This window comes from Clupea harengus, chromosome 24, assembly GCF_900700415.2.
Source record: "Clupea harengus chromosome 24, Ch_v2.0.2, whole genome shotgun sequence".
Taxonomy (NCBI): Eukaryota; Metazoa; Chordata; class Actinopteri; order Clupeiformes; family Clupeidae; genus Clupea; species Clupea harengus.
In genome coordinates, this window is record NC_045175.1 from 2,707,060 (window position 1) to 2,730,553 (window position 23,494).

Below are 23,494 nucleotides of genomic sequence, written 5' to 3' on the forward strand. Positions count from 1 at the left end.
TCTCTGTCTCACCTGCTGGTTTGCTTCTTTGGAGATGTGCTCCCCTTTGCTGCCTCCTTTAGCTACTTCTCTCTCTCCTGAATCCTTCTCTTTTCCGTAGGCATTCTAGCTTCTACCGCACTCTACACTTAACAACACCTAAAACAGTGATAGGATTTAGGCATTTAACCATTTTGAATGAAATGATTAATGTGATGCATTCCATCTTCGATGTTAAAACGAAATGTTAGAAACTCACCATCAGCAGACATGCAACTTAGTTTTCCTATCGAAAAATGTGCATGTGGTAATGAGCTGGTTGTCTGGTAGGCAAGCTAGCTGCCTGATTTTTTAGGCTAAACATGGCAAACAGAGCCTGGATTGATGAACATTTTAATGAATTTCATATTACTTGATGATGATGGTTCGTTTAGGCCTACATGAGAGACGGGCAGTTGCCCGGGCAACCTTAGTTGTGCACGTCCCTGCTCATGAATATGAACTCGTGAATATGAACTCTTTCATACGAAGTTGCACTGGCACCCTGAGGGTTTCTACCTTTTCTACTTATTCCCATTATAATTTAATAATACGTTAAATTGAGAAGACTATAACATCAGCTAGATAACTAGCTATAGTTTCATGCAAATCTATTTAAAATTAAAAAAATGTATTAAAAATGATTAAAATTTTCCTTAGCTAGCTAGTTAGCTAGCATAGCAACTAGATAACCATAGCAATCAGCAATCGGTTTTATGTCATATCAGCAACATTGTAGGCTACATACAATATGTATAGCATTTTGAAAGGCAGTGCCTTCAAATGTTTGTTGTATGTAGAGTAGAGTGTTAAGTATGATGTAGAAAAAGATTATTGATTGTTAATATTGATGTTCATATATCATAACACTGATAACATAACCCTCAGTGTCCTGTCAGGTATAGAGAGCTGTTTAGTAGTAGAGAAAACAAGGGATTTGGAGAACGTTGTAGCGTTATAAGGTGCACAGTCAAGACAGTGTCTTTTAACTTGTGTTTCCAAAAATTCAAAACAATATTCCCTTTTCCCTGTCCAGAGAGAACATTTATCCCAACCATCAGGGGCGGCCCTAGCACATTTGGCGCTCTAGGCGAGCTTCACTCCTGGCGCCCCCCCCCCCCCCCCCCCCCAAATAATAATAAAAAAAAAATCCCCCACGAAAACGGAATTGCAACTTTCAAACGCTATTTTGCCCTGTAAGACTGAATTTCTTTCACATAAACACAACAACGATCGCGACGATGAACAAACATTAATTCAAGAACAAATCACTGAGAAAATGTCACGCCTGTGCTGGACTACGCTCCGGCCACGCCCCCTGTTCAAATGTTTATGGACACACACACACACCTCCACGACATCTTCCCAATCGCCTGCAAATAATGTTTTCTTAGTCTTCTAAAAGTGAATCTAAAATTATATAACAAAAGTATGTATTATCATCATTTGTTAAATGTAGCTATTAAGCATTTTGGTATATTTGGACAGCCTGGCATTTTTTTATTCCAAGATGCATAGCTCTTGATTAGTTGAATCATGTCTAATTAAACTGGCTAGCTCGCTCCACCAAAACTAAAGCTGTCCAAATTTGATTACTCAAACTTTTATGACGCAAAATGACGCAAATTGCGATACAGCTGAACTTGAACTGATGTTTCGACTGAATGGCAATAACAAGGAACGTCACAAGTCACTGGCTAGCTAGCGTTAGCTAACTAGCAAGATTACATACATCCATTCGCTAAAGTTGACAATACAACACTTGGATTTTTACCAGTATTCCTCACTGAAGTTGCCGTGTTTGGCTTCCTTAATGGGTGTGCTATGCAACGAGTAAGATATGTGTAGTGTTGTTGCATTGGCTATTGGCTTTATATGTGCGCCCCTATTTTAATCATGTCTTTTTTGTATAATGTAGAATAAATGGACATATCATTTTTTATATAGCGCCTCTGTAAAATCCTTAAAGAACTATGTGACAGGGAGTAGGAAAACTTTCAAGGTACATCTTTTCTTCTTAACTCCACTAAAGTGCCGGGGGCAATTCACGCATTCGTGAACGTTTTCTTATCTGGAATTCATTCTAGGCTAGAACAGGATTGAAGGATTTACCGTTCTCCTTGGCACGTTTATCTTCTTCTTCCTTTCTTTTCTTCATAAATTGCGCCCCGGATGGCTTTTGCCTCTTCATTATTTTGTTCTTCAAAGTTTCTTGAACACACAACCAAACGCCTCACTGTGCTCGCATGTTCTGACAACACCAAGGACGTACGTACCTCTTCCGTTTTCGATTTTTGGCTCATTTTACCCTAATGTTAGATTATTTTTTTTTATGTCAAAATTTTGGTTGGAGATATAGAAGGGGGCGCAAAAAAACCTCTGTCCAGCAAAAAAAAAAAACACAATTCTTTTTTTTTTTTTTTTTTTGCTGGGCGCAGTTTTTTGCGCCCCCCTCTGAGTGGCGCCCTAGGCGACCGCCTATACCGCCTGTAGGAAAAACCGCCCCTGCCAACCATTTACCACAATTCCAGCTGGTATTGTTTCCAAATATCCTGAGGGCGTTTTTTTTCAGTGAGGGCTAATCGATTTAAAAAAAAAAAAGTTTAGAGAGTCTTTGTATTTACTTTTGAGCAAGTAATAATTAAGCAGGACTAGGCCTGATTGTATTTATACAAATACGATTTTAAAAAGGTAAGTAATGCCTATACACATTATTCACATTGTCTAGAACAAGAGTTGGTTAGTTTTCATTTAGTGCCTTCAGAGTAACAACACATATCTTCCTTTTTCTATGTCTTTCCTTGTTTCTCTTTACGCGAAGGTCTCAAGGACGCAGGCTGTCTGGTTGTCTAGTGGATTATCTGTGTGGATGGTTGCTTTGCTCACTCTGTAGAGTCAAGCGGCTTATCCGGAGATATTGATAAAACAAATTCTACGTAGAAATAATCACGTGGGAATGTTTTTTTGTTTTGTTATAAGAAACTACTGTCAATTAGTTTTGAGAACTACAGGACTGGACTCATTTTCCACCATTGGATGCGCGCTTTATGTACAACATCAATAAAATAGTTAATAATATCCTTATCTTGCAATGTCAGTGTCGGTGACATCAACAAACAGCATGTGCATGATATATGCGCACACAAACTCACTCTTGTGGTCAGAAGCAGACGGAGAGACATGCCAAGACTTACAGGAATGAAGTGAAAAGGACCTGATCTCTTCTGTTTAAAATAGGTATTTTTCCGCTATTCCACTGACCATCACACATCAGGTATTATGACAAAGTATTCCACGCGAGTTCTAGCCTGCATCCTCCTGGCTGGGGGAGTTATGGTATGGGTCATGCTTCACTTGTCTTCCATGGAGACGCCGGATTTTCCCTTTATATACGTCATCACCCCAACTCATAAGAGGCCAACGCAAAAAGCCGACTTGACGCGAATGGGCAACACCTTGCGCCAGGTCCCGAACCTTCACTGGATCGTGGTAGAGGACGCTGGCGTTCGGTCGCCCCTCGTTGCCAAATTATTATTAAATTCGGGAATACCGCACACCCATCTGAACATCCTCAAACCCGATTATTGCAAGTCGGGTTGCGTAGCCAGAGGTAGTGAACAGAGAAACCTCGGCTTGGACTGGCTTCGGCAGCACCGGGGACCCCTTGACTCTGGCGTTGTGTACTTCGGAGACGATTACAACACGTACGACCTGGAGCTTTTCGAGGAGGTTCGTATTCAGAGCACTATCTTAAGAATCAGAATCAAGTCTTCGTGACCACAGATACTTGCCAATGCAAATAATGAATCTGTTATTTTATGTACCTATTTAGTTGCCTACACCTTACTCCTTTGTGTTAAATACAATTTCAAAATATGGGTAACACTTTATTTGAAGGGGTGTGCAAAAAGCCTGACAAGGCACCTGTCATGAACATGAAGGAGCATTTATGAATGTTTATCACTGTTGTCATTAAGTGTCCGTGCATAAATTGTCATTTTTAATATCAAGTTGACATTGTTTCGGATGTCTTTGTTATGACTTCTTGACATTAACCAAGACAACATAACCTGTCATTTGTCAGAACAAAGACATTTACAGGTTATGTTTTTTTGGTTGATGTTAATAATGTTAACTTGACATTAGAAAACAACGTTAGCTTGACATTAGAATTTACATGATTTACCGAACGACACCAGTCATATACATTCATTTGATTGGCTGTATATGACTTCAAGGAAATGCCTCTTGGCAACTGGGAATCAAGATTGGTTTTAGTCATTTCAAACAAGGCTGACTGCAATCAGTTTTTTATTGCACGCACAACTGACAGGAAGACAACAGTAAAAGACCATGAATTATGATGTCTAAGTTTTTTTACACTTTTACACTATAAAGTTGTCATAAACCTTGGCCCGATGCCCGATGGGGCTGATAGCCGCCCGTTGGTACGAGCGGCCAGTGGTCCAGAATGGGAAAGTGGTGGGCTGGTTCACAGGCTTTCCTGGAAGGAGATTCAGCACGGACATGGCAGGCAAGTGCTACACAGCACAATCACACACTAGCCAACCGCAATTACGCCCAGAAACGCTCAACTCCAGTGGTGTTCATTTGCCATTGATCTGTCAGACACGTCACATCAGAGGATCTCAGTCCTGCTCTTGCCTACCCATAGGACTAAAAATCTCCCACCTGTCCCTGCTCCGAGCATACTTCACTGAAATCAGTGTCATTAGAAATTTGAGTGTGTTCAACTAGAATGAATTATTCTACTGATGGCTCCAGTCAGGTATGCAGAGCAGAAGTAGTGAGGAACAGTACTGAGTACTAGGGCATTACATTGTCAGATTTGTGGGGAATGTTAGCCATAGTCTGTATCACTGCATAAAGCGTAGCACACATGTGCCTTGCTGGCTGTAGTCACATGTATAAATAGAGGAGTAGTCAGTCACAGGACTTTTATCGTTCATTCGCATTATTGTGTGCAGTGTAAATAATGCCTTTATGTCTTGTGACGTTAACATCTAACAGATGGCAAATACTATAACAAACAATGAGTGCATGGAACAGAACAGAAGGTCAGTCACGTGACAAGACTGACCTAAGAGAAGTTTCCTAAAAATGTTAACATTAGCATCTATTCTGATTAAGCATAATTAAGACAACTAGTGTCCGTCAGGCTTTTATTGTATTACTTAATTGCATTTTCTGGATGTAAATAAATGCATACAAAATTAAACAATCTGGATGTATTGGTGTCGATATATTACTTTCTCTGTTTGTATCACAATGGCTAATGGTAGGCGTGGAATATTTTTCCATACGACAAATAAAATTACCGATTATTCATTTCAATGACCCCTTTTCTCTTCCTCTCACTCTCCCTTTGCTCTCCTGTAGGCTTTGCAGTCAATCTGATCCTGATCCTCGCCAATCCCAACGCTCGCTTCGTCCTGCAGGGGGCCAAGAGTGGCATGCAGGAGAACGTGTTGTAGCGAATTAACAACTGTTTCCAAATCTTAAAGTAATTTTTCAATCAGAGTCAGAAATCCAGAGTGCGATAAACTGAAGTTTTATTCCATCCTTGCAGACATTTCATCCAAAATGAGAGTGGTGGTCCATGGAGCAGCTCTGACTAAAACACCCAATGCATTTACTTTTTATACTCATAATTCGTCACTTTCTGCAAGTCACGATCTTCAACCTCCATCTATACTGATCCAATCAGAATATTCCCTTATATCTCCTCATATTTTATCTACGCTTTTGGCCACTTAGAATATTCTCGCTCACCTGTTGCGGGGGAACTTTTGTTTTGAGGGAGATAGACCCTCCTATCAATCTGCTTGGTATCTCTTTTTTGAAGGCCTGGTCTGGCCTTGACTGCCATCATCTCGTGTGTGTGCTTATGTGCGAGTGTGTGTGTGTGTGTGTGTGTGTGTGTGTGTGTGAGTGTATGTGTGTATGTGTATGTCTTTTATGTGTGTGTATGTGTTTGTGTGTGTATGTGTGTGGGTGGGTGGGTGTGAGTAAGTGACCCCCCTCCTGACTGCTTGTTACTTTCCACTGGCCTGCACCTGCACCCTGGCCTTCATGATGCTTGACCTTTTCATGATACCCATCCCTGCACACAGGCCCAATGTCAATTTGTAGCTGCAATTCTGCTCTATGACCACCACGGCACTGTTTTACAATCATAATTTTCAACAAACGCCTTCCTGAACAAGCTCACCAAGCTGGAGGACCTAGAGCCCAAAGCAAACAACTGCACGACGGTGAGGCTGACGGTTCCGCTTTGTGACATCCTGCCCTACAGAATTATAACCACTGCTTACTTACTCCTTTGTGTTAGGAGTTTGTGTTTGTCATCTGACTTGCAAAGGCGTAAAATAGTTTGAAATCTCAGATACTTCCATTCCCCTTCTTTTCTCATGTGGGTGCAGTATCCCTTAACAGTCCCTAGAGCAAAGTGATGGCTTTTCAGAACGTGTATTTTTTTTTCACTGTAACTGTTGATCACAGTTCTTTTTTTCAGTTACTTTTGCTACTGTTTGTCACAGTTCTGTTTTTTCACTGTCACTTTTTGCTAATTGTACTGCATAATGCACATCATTATACTATGAACACTTACGTGTGTCCCAACGCACTCACAGCGCTTGTGTAATTTGGTATCTGACACTGTAAAACAGAATAGATAAGCATACTAATGAAACTCCATATGCGCTCAATGATCGGAAAACATCTCCAGACACTGTCCTGTCACTCCCAACTCTCCTAGAATTCCTTGTAACCTCTTAACGAGTGATTCAAATGACTGTCTGACATTTAACATTGGTCTTTACACCGCAATGTGCCACAGATTGGGACTCATGCAGGAAACCTTGAATTAACAAATGTCTTCTTATTTTCTTTCCTCGTGTTTACGATGTGTTCTTATTTTGTTAAAACGCATTGGTTTCTGGGACTCACCAATGTTTTCTAAGTTTTGTTCTTGTAAAATGTAAGAGAACATTTTACGAGCGGTCGAGAGCACTCTAACCAAAAAAAGAAAAAAACATCTAATTGTTATTAGAATGATTGTATTATTACATTTGAGGGCTAAAGAAATACTACTGGCCATTAATCCCAATTGATGATTGGCACCCTTGCATGCGTTCAGCTCCTGAATAGCTTACATACAGCTCTTAAATGTTTTCCAGACCTTACGCAGTAGAACGCGTTTTCAGAGATTTCAGAGAACATTGCTGCATGAGGCCCATCGACTCTTAAATCATTTAATAATCTGTGAAAAGAGTAAGACGCACGGTCACGACTCACAAACAACCAAAAAACACATCTTTATGTAATTACTCATCACAATTACTGTCATTTGCAATTAGAAATGCTTGGTTTGTGCATTATCATGCACCATTCTATTGGTTTGTGCACTATCATGCACTATTCTATTGTGATCCAAAGGCTTTTGTTTTTCCCTCTCCAGATGCGTTCCACCAAGCGGGTCTCGGTGTGGCCAGTGGGGCTCATAGCCGTCCTTTGGTATGTTATAATTACTTTTTACTGATTACTTTTTCTTTGGTTTGGCATACACGCACAGAGAAAGCACCACTGAACAAACATGTCAAAGATAATGTGGACATTGAGGTCTGAAGATGCTTTACCAGTTCGCAACATTATCGGCAAGAACTAAAAAGTCCATGCTTTGTTTGATATAAGACTGCTCTACCGTGATGTTTAAGGTACAACTTGTCATTTTTGAGGATATCTAGTGGTGAGGTTGCTGAATTGCAACCAGCTGAATACCCTTCGACTTTATAAGCGTGTGCGAGTATTCTTGCCTTCAATTAATAATCCTACATTTCATACATACATGCATGCATATTTCTCAAAGCTTTGTAAATAAATGGCAAGTACATTTACACAAATAAGCTCATATTGTTCCTTATGTATAGATGTAAATTTCACAAAATGCTCAAATTGAACACAAGAATGTATCTGTTATAAATTCAGACTCATGCCACATTTTCACTCCACAGCTTGCAAAACCACAGAACATGACTCACAGGCATTTCACACCCTATCAGTGTACAGCCGCCATATCCACTATCTATAGTTCCTTACATGTTCACTCAGAAACATACAACAAACATTGTCTGTCTGTTGTAACCAACATGTGTAGGTTATATGTGTATTGTTATTGAGATTATTTGCGCACTGGTTCATTTTTCTGTGATTTACGTGTATTGGAAATGTATAAAGAAAATGTGAAAAAATATAAAGAAAAAGAGATAGAAGCGGTATGATTGTCTACAGATCCTGCGTGCATCGACATTTTTTTTAAATTTGTCTTGTAAAAGAACAAAAGCACCACAGTGTCCGACAGACCTTATCTTATTTCTCTTCAGTTCTTGCCCACTGTCTGGCCTGTATTACCGCATTGGCCTATCGAGCCAGAAGTTACCAATTGAGTCAACCTACCAATGCCAATCTCCCTTAATAAAAAAAGATTAAAAAGACAACCCCCAGACAAATGTGACTTAGCCCCAAACACAAAGCAAACGCAAAACCCTCAAAAGGACTGGACTTATCATTACTATTATCAGGCCCACCAGTAGCAGTGCTATGTTATTTTTGTTCTGCTCAGGCAATATCTCTGAATGGATCTCTCAAATAGCCTATACTTTTTTTAAGATTACAATAATTTAGTATGTGGCTCTTTATCCCTGTACTTTCTAGCATGGTCCTTTCATCTCATATTTGGTGATCAGCACTACCTGTCCTACAGTATGTGTTTCCTGGTCCACATTATCCTCTGGTCTGGAGGTTTGTGGTTTCTCCTCATTTTAAATGTAATGTAATTATAATACATTTCCATTAGTATGCAAAAAATATGAGTCTGAAAATATGAGCCTGTTTCACATTAATTAATTAGCCTACACATCGTCATCTTTATCACAGTGCAATGTCTCTGTCTCACCTGCTGGTTTGCTTCTTTGTAACCAACTCTGCAAAGATGTGCTCCCCTTTACTGCCTCCTTTAGCTGCTTCTCTCTCTCCTGAATCCTTCTCTTTTCCGTAGGCATTCTAGCTTCTACCGCACTCTACACTTAAACACACCCAAAACAGTGATAGGATTTAGGCATTTAACCATGTGATGCATTCCATCTTCTTGTTAAAACGAAATGTTAGAAACTCACCATCAGCAGACATGCAACTTAGTTTTCCTACCAAAAAATGTGCATGTGTTAACGGGCTAGTTGTCTGGTAGGCAAGCTAGCTGCCTGATTCTTTAGGCTAAACGTGGCAAACAGAGCCTGGATTTATGAACATTTTAATTAATTTTTATATTACTTGATGATGATGGTTAATTTAGGCCTACATGAAAGACGGGCAGTTGCCCGGGCAACCTTAGTCGTGCACGTCCCTGCTCATGAATATGAACTCGTGAATATGAACTCTTTCATACGAAGTTGCACAGGCACCCTGAGGGTTTCTACCTTTTCTACTTATTCCCATTATAATTTAATAATACGTTAAATTGAGAAGACTATAACATCAGCTAGATAACTAGCTATAATTTCATGCAAATCTATTTAAAATTAAAAAAATGTATTAAAAATGATTACAATTTTCCTTAGCTAGCTAGTTAGCTAGCATAGCAACGAGATAACCATAGCAATCAGCAATCGGTTTTATGTCATATCAGCAACATTGTAGGCTACATACAATATGTATAGCATTTTGAAAGGCAATGCCTTCAAATGTTTGTTGTATGTAGAGTAGAGTGTTAAGTATGATGTAGAAAAAGATTATTGATTGTTAATATTGATGTTCATATATCATAACACTGATAACATAACCCTCAGTGTCCTGTCAGGTATAGAGAGCTGTTTAGTAGTAGAGAAAACAAGGGATTTGGAGAACGTTGTAGCGTTATAAGGTGCACAGTCAAGACAGTGTCTTTTAACTTGTGTTTCCAAAAATTCAAAACAATATTCCCTTTTCCCTGTCCAGAGAGAACATTTATCCCAACCATCAGGGGCGGCCCTAGCACATTTGGCGCTCTAGGCGAGCTTCACTCCTGGCGCCCCCCCCCCCCCCCCCAAATAATAATAAAAAAAAAATCCCCCACGAAAACGGAATTGCAACTTTCAAACGCTATTTTGCCCTGTAAGACTGAATTTCTTTCACATAAACACAACAACGATCGCGACGATGAACAAACATTAATTCAAGAACAAATCACTGAGAAAATGTCACGCCTGTGCTGGACTACGCTCCGGCCACGCCCCCTGTTCAAATGTTTATGGACACACACACACACCTCCACGACATCTTCCCAATCGCCTGCAAATAATGTTTTCTTAGTCTTCTAAAAGTGAATCTAAAATTATATAACAAAAGTATGTATTATCATCATTTGTTAAATGTAGCTATTAAGCATTTTGGTATATTTGGACAGCCTGGCATTTTTTTATTCCAAGATGCATAGCTCTTGATTAGTTGAATCATGTCTAATTAAACTGGCTAGCTCGCTCCACCAAAACTAAAGCTGTCCAAATTTGATTACTCAAACTTTTATGACGCAAAATGACGCAAATTGCGATACAGCTGAACTTGAACTGATGTTTCGACTGAATGGCAATAACAAGGAACGTCACAAGTCACTGGCTAGCTAGCGTTAGCTAACTAGCAAGATTACATACATCCATTCGCTAAAGTTGACAATACAACACTTGGATTTTTACCAGTATTCCTCACTGAAGTTGCCGTGTTTGGCTTCCTTAATGGGTGTGCTATGCAACGAGTAAGATATGTGTAGTGTTGTTGCATTGGCTATTGGCTTTATATGTGCGCCCCTATTTTAATCATGTCTTTTTTGTATAATGTAGAATAAATGGACATATCATTTTTTATATAGCGCCTCTGTAAAATCCTTAAAGAACTATGTGACAGGGAGTAGGAAAACTTTCAAGGTACATCTTTTCTTCTTAACTCCACTAAAGTGCCGGGGGCAATTCACGCATTCGTGAACGTTTTCTTATCTGGAATTCATTCTAGGCTAGAACAGGATTGAAGGATTTACCGTTCTCCTTGGCACGTTTATCTTCTTCTTCCTTTCTTTTCTTCATAAATTGCGCCCCGGATGGCTTTTGCCTCTTCATTATTTTGTTCTTCAAAGTTTCTTGAACACACAACCAAACGCCTCACTGTGCTCGCATGTTCTGACAACACCAAGGACGTACGTACCTCTTCCGTTTTCGATTTTTGGCTCATTTTACCCTAATGTTAGATTATTTTTTTTTATGTCAAAATTTTGGTTGGAGATATAGAAGGGGGCGCAAAAAAACCTCTGTCCAGCAAAAAAAAAAAACACAATTCTTTTTTTTTTTTTTGCTGGGCGCAGTTTTTTGCGCCCCCCTCTGAGTGGCGCCCTAGGCGACCGCCTATACCGCCTGTAGGAAAAACCGCCCCTGCCAACCATTTACCACAATTCCAGCTGGTATTGTTTCCAAATATCCTGAGAGCTAATCGATTTGAAAAAAAAAAAAGTTTAGAGAGTCTTTGTATTTACTTTTGAGCAAGTAATAATTAAGCAGGACTAGGCCTGATTGTATTTATACAAATACGATTTTAAAAAGGTAAGTAATGCCTATACACATTATTCACATTGTCTAGAACAAGAGTTGGTTAGTTTTCATTTAGTGCCTTCAGAGTAACAACACATATCTTCCTTTTTCTATGTCTTTCCTTGTTTCTCTTTATGCGAAGGTCTCAAGGACGCAGGCTGTCTGGTTCTCTAGTGGATTATCTGTGTGGATGGTTGCTTTGCTCACTCTGTAGAGTCAAGCGGCTTATCCGGAGATATTGATAAAAAAAATTCTACGTAGAAATAATCATGTGGGAATGTTTTTTTGTTTTGTTATAAGAAACTACTGTCAATTAGTTTTGAGAACTACAGGACTGGACTCATTTTCCACCATTGGATGCGCGCTTTATGTACAACATCAATAAAATAGTTATTGAGATCCTTATCTTGCAACGTCAGTGTCGGTGACATCAACAAACAGCATGTGCATGATATATGCGCACACAAACTCACTCTTGTGGTCAGAAGCAGACGGAGAGACATGCCAAGACTTACAGGAACGAAGTGAAAAGGACCTGATCTCTTCTGTTTAAAATAGGTATTTTTCCGCTATTCCACTGACCATCACACATCAGGTATTATGACAAAGTATTCCACGCGAGTTCCAGCCTGCATCCTCCTGGCTGGGGGAGTTATGGTATGGGTCATGCTTCACTTGTCTTCCATGGAGACGCCGGATTTTCCCTTTATATACGTCATCACCCCAACTCATAAGAGGCCAACGCAAAAAGCCGACTTGACGCGAATGGGCAACACCTTGCGCCAGGTCCCGAACCTTCACTGGATCGTGGTAGAGGACGCTGGCGTTCGGTCGCCCCTCGTTGCCAAATTATTATTAAATTCGGGAATACCGCACACCCATCTGAACATCCTCAAACCTGATTATTGCAAGTCGGGTTGCGTAGCCAGAGGTAGTGAACAGAGAAACCTTGGCTTGGACTGGCTTCGGCAGCACCGGGGACCACTTGACTCTGGTGTGGTGTACTTCGGAGATGATGACAACACGTACGACCTGGAGCTTTTCGAGGAGGTTCGTATTCAGAGCACTATCTTAAGAATCAGAATCAAGTCTTCGTGACCACAGATACTTGCCAATGCAAATAATGAATCTGTTATTTTATGTACCTATTTAGTTGCCTACTCCTTACTCCTTTGTATTAAATGTAATTTAAAAATATGGGTAACACTTTATTTGAAGGGGTGTGCAAAAAGCATGACATTGCACCTGTCATGAACATGAAGGAGCATTCATGAATGTTTATCACTGTTGTCATTAAGTGTCCGTGCATAAATTGTCATTTTTAATATCAAGTTGACATTGTTTGGGATGTCTTTGTTATGACTTCTTGACATTAACCAAGACAACATAACCTGTCATTTGTCAGAACAAAGACATTTACAGGTTATGTTTTCTTGGTTGATGTTTAACTTGACATTAAAATGTACATGATTTACCAAATGACACTTAACGACACCAGTCATATACATTCATTTGATTTGCTGTATATGACTTCAAGGAAATGCCTCTTGGCAACTGGGAATCAAGATTGGTTTTAGTCATTGACAGGAAGACAACAGTAAAAGACCATAAATTATGATGTCCTTAAGTTTTATTACCCTTGACCCTCATTTTAGTGTTATGCACACCCTTTCAAATAAAGTGCTACCAAAATATGTACCTCTCAAGCAGAGCAAAGGGCAGTGTTGTATGTGAAAACTCTACACGAAACAGAAGAGCCGCATCGTTTCAGTCAATTACTAAAACTCATTCCAACTGACACACCGACCGGAAACACATCATCGGTTATATCAAAATACAGGCATGTTATAAAAAATACAGGCATGCCGTGAAACCTTGTCATGGAGACATAACACATAGCACCTGAGGATGCAACCTCATATGATTTGGAAGGGCTGATTCATTTGATTGGATGTAGATCAGTCGTTCACAAAGTGTGGTCCGCGGACCACTGGTGGTCCGCCAGTGCCCCGTAATGGTCCACGACGGCCAAAAGTAAATTATTGCGACATTTCTAACATACAACTCAGAACGAAGAGAATACAGTCAGTAGTAGCCTAATCTATTAAAGAGTTGCCTAATCTATTAACAAGGTCATGGATTGGTGGCTTAAGGCAGGGACAATAAAAAGAAAATTAAATGAGAACGCCTCTGACACAGACAAGGAGAAGGTGCAATGGCGAGATGGTTCAGCCGCAGTGGGCATCATCCCGCCGCAGAGCTGCTTTCAAACATCGTTTTTTTCTCCCGCTGCGGAGACAGCAAGATAACTATATTCTGTGTTGTGTGACGTTGGATAATGACAACTCTTAATTATGAAAAGTTGACTACTAGGATGGCTATATTAATGACAGTCGGCTAGCCTACTGTTGGTAGTGAATTACTGCGGTCGCGTGGTCGGTATGCGCATCGTTGTGTTTATTGGTTGTGTTGTGTAATAATTCTAATTGAATCCCGCTCTTCATTTGAGGATTTACGGTATGTTAAAAGCCAATTCTATCGTGAGCTGCTGACTTTTAATTTTTTTCCTCTCCAGATGCGTTCCACCAAGTGGGTCTCGGTGTGGCCAGTGGGGCTGATAGCCGGCCGTTGGTACGAGCGGCCAGTGGTCCACAATGGGAAAGTGGTGGGCTGGTTCACAGGCTTTCCTGGAAGGAGATTTGGCACAGACATGGCAGGCAAGTGCTATACAGCACAATCACACACTAGCCAACCGCAATTACGCCCAGAAACGCTCAACTCCAGTGGTGTTCATTTGGCATTGATCTGTCAGACACGTCACATCAGAGGATCTCAGTCCTGCTCTTGCCTACCCATAGGACTCGAAATCTCCCACCTGTCCCTGCTCCGAGCATACTTCACTGAAATCATTAGTCATTAGAAATCTGAGTGTGTTCAACTAGAATGAATTATTCTACTGATGGCTCCAGTCAGGTATGCAGAGCAGAAGTAGTGAGGAACAGTACTGAGTACTAGGGCATTACATTGTCAGATTTGTGGGGAATATTAGCCATAGTCTGTATCACTGCATAAAGCGTAGCACACATGTGCCTTGCTGGCTGTAGTCACAGGTATAAGCAGAGGAGTCATCAGTCATTGACATTATTGTGTGCAGTGTAAATAATGCCTTTATGTCTTGTGACGTTAACATCTAACAGATGGCAAATACTATAACAAACAATGAGTGCATGGAACAGAACAGAAGGTCAGTCACGTGACAAGACTGACCTAAGAGAAGTGTCCTAAAAATGTTAACATTACCATCTATTCTGATTAGGCATAATTAAGACAACTAGTGTCCGTCAGGCTTTTCTTGTATTACTTAATTGCATTTTCTGGATGTAAATAAATTAGGGCTGTCAGCGTTAACGCGTTAATCTATGCGATTAATGCGGCCGCAATTAACGCGATAAAATATTTTAACGCAGTTAACGCAACTTAAAAAAATAAAAAAATGAATTCCATTTTTTTAAACTTTAGTTTAGTTTAGTTTAGTTAGGGCTGTGTAGGCTACGGTTAACTCGCCTTGCTCCTTTATTGATGTCAGGTGAAAACTTATGAGTGAAACAATAATACCCTAAACCAGAGTCTCTGCGTGAAGTCGCTGTTATTAACTTTGCTTGCTGTCAATTGTTTTTAGACTTTGTATTTGTTAATATCAGAAGTGGCTTAAATGTATCTCTTATTTGTGGTTGGAAGCGGTGTATTTTGTTACTCAAACGGACTTGTGTATGGTGGAGGATGGGTCAAGGGGGATCCTTGAGGGAGCCAAACATGGCCTGTGCTGTCGGATCTTTTTGTTTCGGCTTTTCACGTCCTGACCAATGGTTTCATAATCCATCCATGTGTGCGTGTCAATAGCAACAATGCACTACAACATGAAACATTAAATCACTCCAAGTAATATACATTTGCTGACCTAAATAAGATGCTATTTGTTTTTACTTGAGGTTATTTTTAATAATTGACCATTTTAAGCTTGGCCTACCATTTTATGGGAGTGATGAGGGACAGGTGGGGCTTGAAAACCCCCCTTGTTCAAAGTGGGGAATCACAGAAAAAGTTTGAGAACCACTGTGGTAGTTGAAGATGGAGAGAGCTGAGGGATTGTTGGGCGGAAAGTCTCTGTTTAAGAGCCAAAATGACGGAACAATCGACAAAACTGAAGTTGTATGTAGCATTTGTTAAGCTAAATTTAGCTATCACAGAAGCAGCTCGTCTTTAAGTTATCACCTTAATGCAAAGCACATTAACGATCTTACGATTTACCGCCGAGGGGCACCATTGTGTTTAAAAAAAAATAAAAAATACAATTAAACAACAGTGTCTAAAATTCACGCTGTATGAAGTGATTACTCGTTAATTTATAAGATTTAGTCTTAAGAAGAAAAACAAACTTTTAATCGCGATTAATTAATTTCAAAATGTGCGATTAATTAGTTAATTTTTTTTAATCTATTGACAGCCCTAAAATAAATGCATACAAATTAAAAAAATCTGGATATATTGGTGTTGATATATTACTTTCTCTGTTTGCATCACAATGGCTAATGGTAGGCTTGGAACATTTTTCCATGCGACAAATAAAACTACCGATCATTCATTTTAATAACCCCTTTTCTCTTCCTCTTCCTCTCCCTTCGCTCTCCTGTAGGCTTTGCAGTCAATCTGAACCTGATCCTCGCCAATCCCAACGCTCGCTTCGTCCTGCAGGGGGCCAAGAGTGGCATGCAGGAGAACAACTTCCTGAACAAGCTCACCAAGCTGGAGGACCTAGAGCCCAAAGCAAACAACTGCACGAAGGTGAGGCTGACGGTTCCGCTTTGTGACATCCTGCCCTACAGAATTATAACCACTGCTTACTTACTCCTTTGTGTTAGGAGTTTGTGTTTGTCATCTGACTTGCAAAGGCGTAAAATAGTTTGAAATCTCAGATACTTCCATTCCCCTTCTTTTCTCATGTGGGTGCAGTATCCCTTAACAGTCCCTAGAGCAAAGTGAGCCTCTTAACGAGTGATTCAAATGACTGTCTGACATTTAACATTGGTCTTTACACCGCAATGTGCCACAGATTGGGACTCATGCAGGAAACCTTGAATGAACAAATGTCTTCTTATTTTCTTTCCTCGTATTTACGATGTGTTCTTATTTTGTTAAAATTCATTGGTTTCTGGGACTCACCAATGTTTTCTAAGTTTTGTTCTTCTCTTAGGTAAGAGATCATTTTATGAGCTGTCGAGAGCACTCTTACCAAGAAAAGAATAAAAAGAAACACAAATATCATATAACCAAATTTAGATTATTATATGTTTTAAAGATATTAGAATGATTGTATTATTACATTTGAGGGCTAAAGAAATACTACTGGTCATTGATCCGGATTGATGATTTGCACCCTTGCATGCGTTCAGCTCCTGAATAGCTTACATACAGCTCTTAAATGTTTTCCAGACCTTACGCAGTAGAACGCGTTATCAGAGACTTCAGAGAGATTTAAGAGAACGTTGCTGCATGAGGCCCATCGACTCTTAAATCCTTTAATAATCTGTGAAAAGAGTAAGACGCACGGTCACGCCTCACAAATAACCAAAAAACACATATGCGTCTTTTGTCATCTTTATGTAATTACTCATCACAAACACTGTCATTTGCAATTAGAAATGCTTGGTTTGTGCACTATCATACACCATTCTATTAGTTTGTGCACTATCATGCACCATTCTATTAGTTTGTGCACTATCATGCACTATTCTATTGTGATCCAAAGGCTTTTGTTTTTCCCTCTCCAGATGCGTTCCACCAAGCGGGTCTCGGTGTGGCCAGTGGGGCTCATAGCCGCCCTTTGGTATGTTATAATTACTTTTTACTGATTACTTTTTCTTCTCCATTCCACAGGTTTTGGTTTGGCATACACGCACAGAGAAAGCACCACTGAACAAACATGTCAAAGATAATGTGGACATTGAGGTCTGAAGATGCTTTACCAGTTCGCAACATTATCGGCAAGAACTAAAAAGTCCATGCTTTGTTTGATATAAGACTGCTCTACCGTGATGTTTAAGGTACAACTTGTCATTTTTGAGGACATCTAGTGGTGGGGTTGCTGAATTGCAACCAGCTGAATACCCTTCCCTTTATAAGCGTGTGCGAGTATTCTTGCCTTCAATTAATAATCCTACATTTTATACATACATGCATGCATATTTCTCAAAGCTTTGTAAATAAATGGCAAGTACATTTACACAAATAAGCTCATATTGTTCCTTATGTATAGATGTAAATTTCACAAAATGCTCAAATTGAACACAAGAATGTATCTGTTATAAATTCAGACTCATGCCACATTTTCACTCCACAGCTTGCAAAACCACAGAACATGACTCACAGGCATTTCACACCCTATCAGTGTACAGCCGCCATATCCACTATCTATAGTTCCTTACATGTTCACTCAGAAACATACAACAAACATTGTCTGTCTGTTGTAACCAACATGTGTAGGTTATATGTGTATTGTTATTGAGATTATTTGCGCACTGGTTCATTTTTCTGTGATTTACGTGTATTGGAAATGTATAAAGAAAATGTGAAAAAATATAAAGAAAAAGAGATAGAAGCGGTATGATTGTCTACAGATCCTGCGTGCATCGAATTTTTTTTTTTATTTGTCTTGTAAAAGAACAAAAGCACCACAGTGTCCAACAGACCTTATCTTATTTCTCTTCAGTTCTTGCCCACTGTCTAACCTGTATTACCGCATTGGCCTATCGAGCCAGAAGTTACCAATTGAGTCAACCTACCAATGCCAATCTCCCTTAATAAAAAAAGATTAAAAAGACAACCCCCAGACAAATGTGACTTAGCCCCAAACACAAAACCCTCAAAAGGACTGGACTTATCATTACTTTTATAAGGCCCACCAGAAGCAGTGCTACGTTATTTTTGTTCTGCTCAGGCAATATCTTTGAATAGATCTCTCAAATAGCCTATACTTTTTTTAAGATTACAATAATTTAGTATGTGGCTCTTTATCCCTGTACTTTCTAGCATGGTCCTTTCATCTCATATTTGGTGATCAGCACTACCTGTCCTACAGTATGTGTTTCCTGGTCCACATTTTCCTCTGGTCTGGAGGATTGTGGTTTCTCCTCATTTTAAATGTAATGTAATTATAATACATTCCCATTAGTATGCAAAAAATATGAGTCTGAAAATATGAGCCTGTTTCACATTAATTAATTAGCCTACACATCGTCATCTTTATCACAGTGCAATGTCTCTGTCTCACCTGCTGGTTTGCTTCTTTGTAACCAACTCTGCAAAGATGTGCTCCCCTTTGCTGCCTCCTTTAGCTACTTCTCTCTCTCCTGAATCCTTCTCTTTTCCGTAGGCATTCTAGCTTCTACCGCACTCTACACTTAACAACACCCAAAACAGTGATAGGATTTAGGCATTTAACCATGTGATGCATTCCATCTTCTTGTTAAAACGAAATGTTAGAAACTCACCATCAGCAGACATGCAACTTAGTTTTCCTACCAAAAAATGTGCATGTGTTAACGGGCTAGTTGTCTGGTAGGCAAGCTAGCTGCCTGATTCTTTAGGCTAAACGTGGCAAACAGAGCCTGGATTTATGAACATTTTAATTAATTTTTATATTACTTGATGATGATGGTTAATTTAGGCCTACATGAAAGACGGGCAGTTGCCCGGGCAACCTTAGTCGTGCACGTCCCTGCTTATGAATATGAACTTGTGAATATGAACTCTTTCATACGAAGTTGCACAGGCACCCTGAGGGTTTCTACCTTTTCTACTTATTCCCATTATAATGTAATAATACGTTAAATCGAGGAGACGATAACATCAGCTAGATATTTAGCTATCATTTCATGCAAATCTATTCAAAATTAAAAACATTTATTAAAAATGATTAAAGGTTTCCTTAGCTAGCTAGTTAGCTAGCATAGCAACTAGATAACCATAGCAATCAGCAATCGGTTTTATGTCATATCAGCAACATTGTAGGCTACATACAATATGTATAGCATTTTGAAAGGCAGTGCCTTCAAATGTTTGTTGTATGTAGAGTAGAGTGTTAAGTATGATGTAGAAAAAGATTATTGATTGTTAATATTGATGTTCATATATCATAACACTGATAACATAACCCTCAGTGTCCTGTCAGGTATAGAGAGCTGTTTAGTAGTAGAGAAAACAAGGGATTTGGAGAACGTTGTAGAGTAATAAGGTGCACAGTCAAGACAGTGTCTTTTAACTTGTGTTTCCAAAAATTCAAAACAATATTCCCTTTTCCCTGTCCAGAGAGAACATTTATCCCAAGCATTTACCACAATTCCTGCTGGCATTGTTTCCAAATATCCTGCGGGCGATTAAAAAAAAAAAAATGTAAGTTTAGAGAGTCTTTGTATTTACTTTTGAGCAAGTAATAATTAAGCAGGACTAGGCCTGATTGTATTTATACAAATACGATTTTAAAAAGGTAAGTAATGCCTATACACATTATCTAGAACAAGAGTTGGTTAGTTTTGATTTAGTGCCTTCAGAGTAACAACACATATCTTCCTTTTGCTATGTCTTTCCTTGTTTCTCTTTACGCGAAGGTCTCAAGGACGCAGGCTGTCTGGTTGTCTAGTGGATTATCTGTGTGGATGGTTGCTTCGCTCACTCTGTAGAGTCAAGCGGCTTATCCGGAGATATTGATTCAATTTTTTCTACGTAGAAATAATCATGTGGGAATGTTTTTTTGTTTTGTTATAAGAAACTACTGTCAATTCGTTTTGAGTCTAAGTGGCCGCGCAATAGATTTTTCAGACCGCACAAACGACTTTCTTTCAGGGGTTAAAAATCTGAGCATCAAAGGTGATGTAGCCTAGGTAATAAACATTTAAAATACTGACATGTCTGATAACCAAGCCGGATGTACGTTAGAATGTTTATATAAAATGTATCCTTTAGGCCACTCTTGGCGGGCCCTGCTCCAGCAGTTATAGGCTACCATGGCGAAAAAAAAGGCAGAGCAGGTGCCCCAGAAAAAGGTCTGCCTAACGTTTAAACGTTACCCAGTAACCCTACCTGGTTCAGAGGAGCCCATCATGGATGAGGAAGGACAGACAGAGTGTAGGACTGAATTATGTTCAGGAGATAATTTGAGTTAGTTTGTTAACAAAAATAAATATTTAAGTTGAGAATATCCTACTGTGTTTTTTATTTATTTATTATTATTTTTTAATTTCATTAATCATTTTGGCGATGGGTGCCGTTTTTTTGGTTTGAGCACCTGCCCCCCAAAATGTCTGTGCACGTGCCTGCAAATCTTGATGGCTGCTTCTAACGTTAGCTCCGCTTCTCCTAGTAGCCTTTCTCTGACCTTTTTCTCCAATGCCAAACACGAGTCCCTCAGTGTTTCAAAATTGCATGACTGTGCTTTTATCTTCAGGTCAGTCAGAAAACTATCAAAACTTTCACTTTGCTGCTGCATTCTACAACGGAACTCTCTCGGATGTCTAATTTTTCTTAGGAGAACAGTGAGCCTCAAACTTACTCAGCACTTTATCCAATTTTGCACCGTCACCCTCCTCATCAAAAACGAAAGTGATGTACACTTCGACGGCTTCTGGACCAGCTATTGTAAGCAGTAATGCTACCTTTCTGGCATCCGGCTTTGTATCCAGTCCCATGGCCTCCAAATATAGACGAAACCGCTGTTTAAAAACACGCCAATTGCTGTCGACATTCCCAGTCAGCTTCAGGTGCGCCGGTGGCTTTAAACTTTCCATCATGTCGCTGTTCACAATCCGTTTCAATCTTAAGATTCTGTATTCACAGTGGTTTTACTCCTGGTACCATGTTTTGTTCTATTCAATAAAGAACTGTATTTTTATATAATTTTTATTTCCATGACGGGAATCACATTACAACGATGTTCTTTTAGATCCACATCTAGTTCTACTAGCTCTAACCACAGTAGCTATTCTATTATATACAAGTAACACTACTGACACCTAGTGGTCTGAGGTATAATACTACAAATCACCACAAATGGTAGGCCAAGTTCAAATATCACCGCTTTGGATAAAAGCATCTGCTAAATGACTAAATGTAATGTAATGTAAAATTGCCAAATGTATTAAAACATTTTTGGTGGATCAGCTGTCTTTTCGCCACTGGTACTGAATCGCCAACCTTTGAATTTGGTGTCACAAATATATCCATAACGTCAATATTAGCCCACTACACTTTCATGCTCCGGGAAAGTGCTTTTTCATTGTCCCGCTGCAATTAATACGCCAACGTCAATCCAAATTTTCCAATGATTCCAGGTCACATTTTAATCCCGGTCCCCCATCTAATGTTAATAAGGTGTTGTAGCTATAATGGTGCTGCTCCTATAATGTATAATGTATAACGGAGCAACACGTAGGCTGGGTGTGGTAGAGCGAGAGAGAGAGAGAGAGAGAGAGAACGGTGATGCTCACGGATAGATCAGATGTAGCGACCGGAGCAAAGTTATGTTGATGTAACGTTGAACTCTGTGCAACCAGTGTGGAGAATAAATCCTCGGGCCAAATCAAGTTGCCATTAATTTGCTCATCAACCGCAGACTGAAGGGAAGGGAGATAATCACGGTTTAGAACAGGGGTACTCAATTAGAAACCCAAAAGGTCCACTCGCCAAATTTCCATTCAGTCCAGGGTCCGGAACAGTGACGGTCAAAATCCAAAAACATAACTCCAACAAAAACGTTCAAACTAACGTATGCACAAACGGTTATGTGGTCTGGCCTTATTTGTGTGAAAGGTGACACTTTTTTGTGGTTTAAACTTGGGCATAAAAGGTGTGACGGCCAGGCGGAGGCACTGATGTAAGTGTTCATTGGGTGTGCTCCTGTATTTGTTTTTCACCATATTCATGGTTGAAAAGGCAGACTCACAACAGTATCTCTATCCTAAACTGTTGTGTTATACTGCATATTTTCAGTTTAAGTACATTGAGAGCAACTAAACCCAGAAAAAAATTCCTTGTATATGAAAATGTACTTGGCCAATAAACATGATTCTGATTCTGATATATGTTGAGGTATGCACGCTCTTGTGTGGCTGATCTAACTATTACACTGCATGTTGCTTGGTATGATTGCAGATGGTTTATTTTTCTGCCCCTTACCTCAGAGTTCTGCGGGTATTTTTGTTCGAAGTGTGCATGCTTTGTTTCATAGTGACGTTTCACGTTACCACTTTTGACAAGGGCAACCGTCTCATTACAGATTAAACACATCGGTTTTGTGCTCCCCACAGGCAGCACAAATGCATACTTGTCAGTCCACTATGTCTTAAATTCGCGATTTTTGGAATCAACTCTTCTCTTTTTGTCGGGTTTAAAGCACGCCATGATTTTCGTTCGCTGAGAAAAAAAATACCGTTCACATATCTATCTGCCGGCATTGTTGCCATTGACACACACAACCTGCGTGACCCACAGAGCTCGCGGCCAACATTGAGTAAGTGAGTGAGTTGTCATAGCGATGTTGTTATATTACAGCTTCTGATTGGACCTCTGGATTGGACACGGAAGATAGAAACCACATCGAGTAGGAAAAAAATATATAGCGCGAAATCACGCACCAATGAAACCTCGCTTGATCATGATTAAATTAGAATTTTGATTTAGGCTTCGGTCCAAATTTGATTGCGTCTGGGTCCGGATCCGGACCGCGGTCCGCCTATTGAGTACCCCTGGTTTAGAATATAGAACACTTCGAACCTGGAGCAGTAAACAAAAGTCTCCTC

At 39.7% G+C, this 23,494-nt stretch overlaps 1 protein-coding gene and 1 pseudogene across 1 annotated transcript; both read left to right on the plus strand.

Moving 5' to 3' along the window:
* The first annotated feature begins 1,137 nt into the window (after positions 1-1,137).
* On the plus strand, positions 1,138-7,665 carry LOC116218974 (annotated as a pseudogene).
* Positions 7,666-12,245: 4,580 nt separating this feature from the next.
* Positions 12,246-17,657, plus strand: LOC116218975 (galactosylgalactosylxylosylprotein 3-beta-glucuronosyltransferase 2-like). The gene is made up of 4 exons (XM_031561740.1): positions 12,246-12,695; positions 14,221-14,362; positions 16,339-16,487; positions 17,580-17,657. Exons 1-4 carry the CDS (start codon positions 12,246-12,248, stop codon positions 17,655-17,657), a joined length of 819 nt encoding a protein of 272 aa, XP_031417600.1.
* Positions 17,658-23,494: the final 5,837 nt, after the last annotated feature.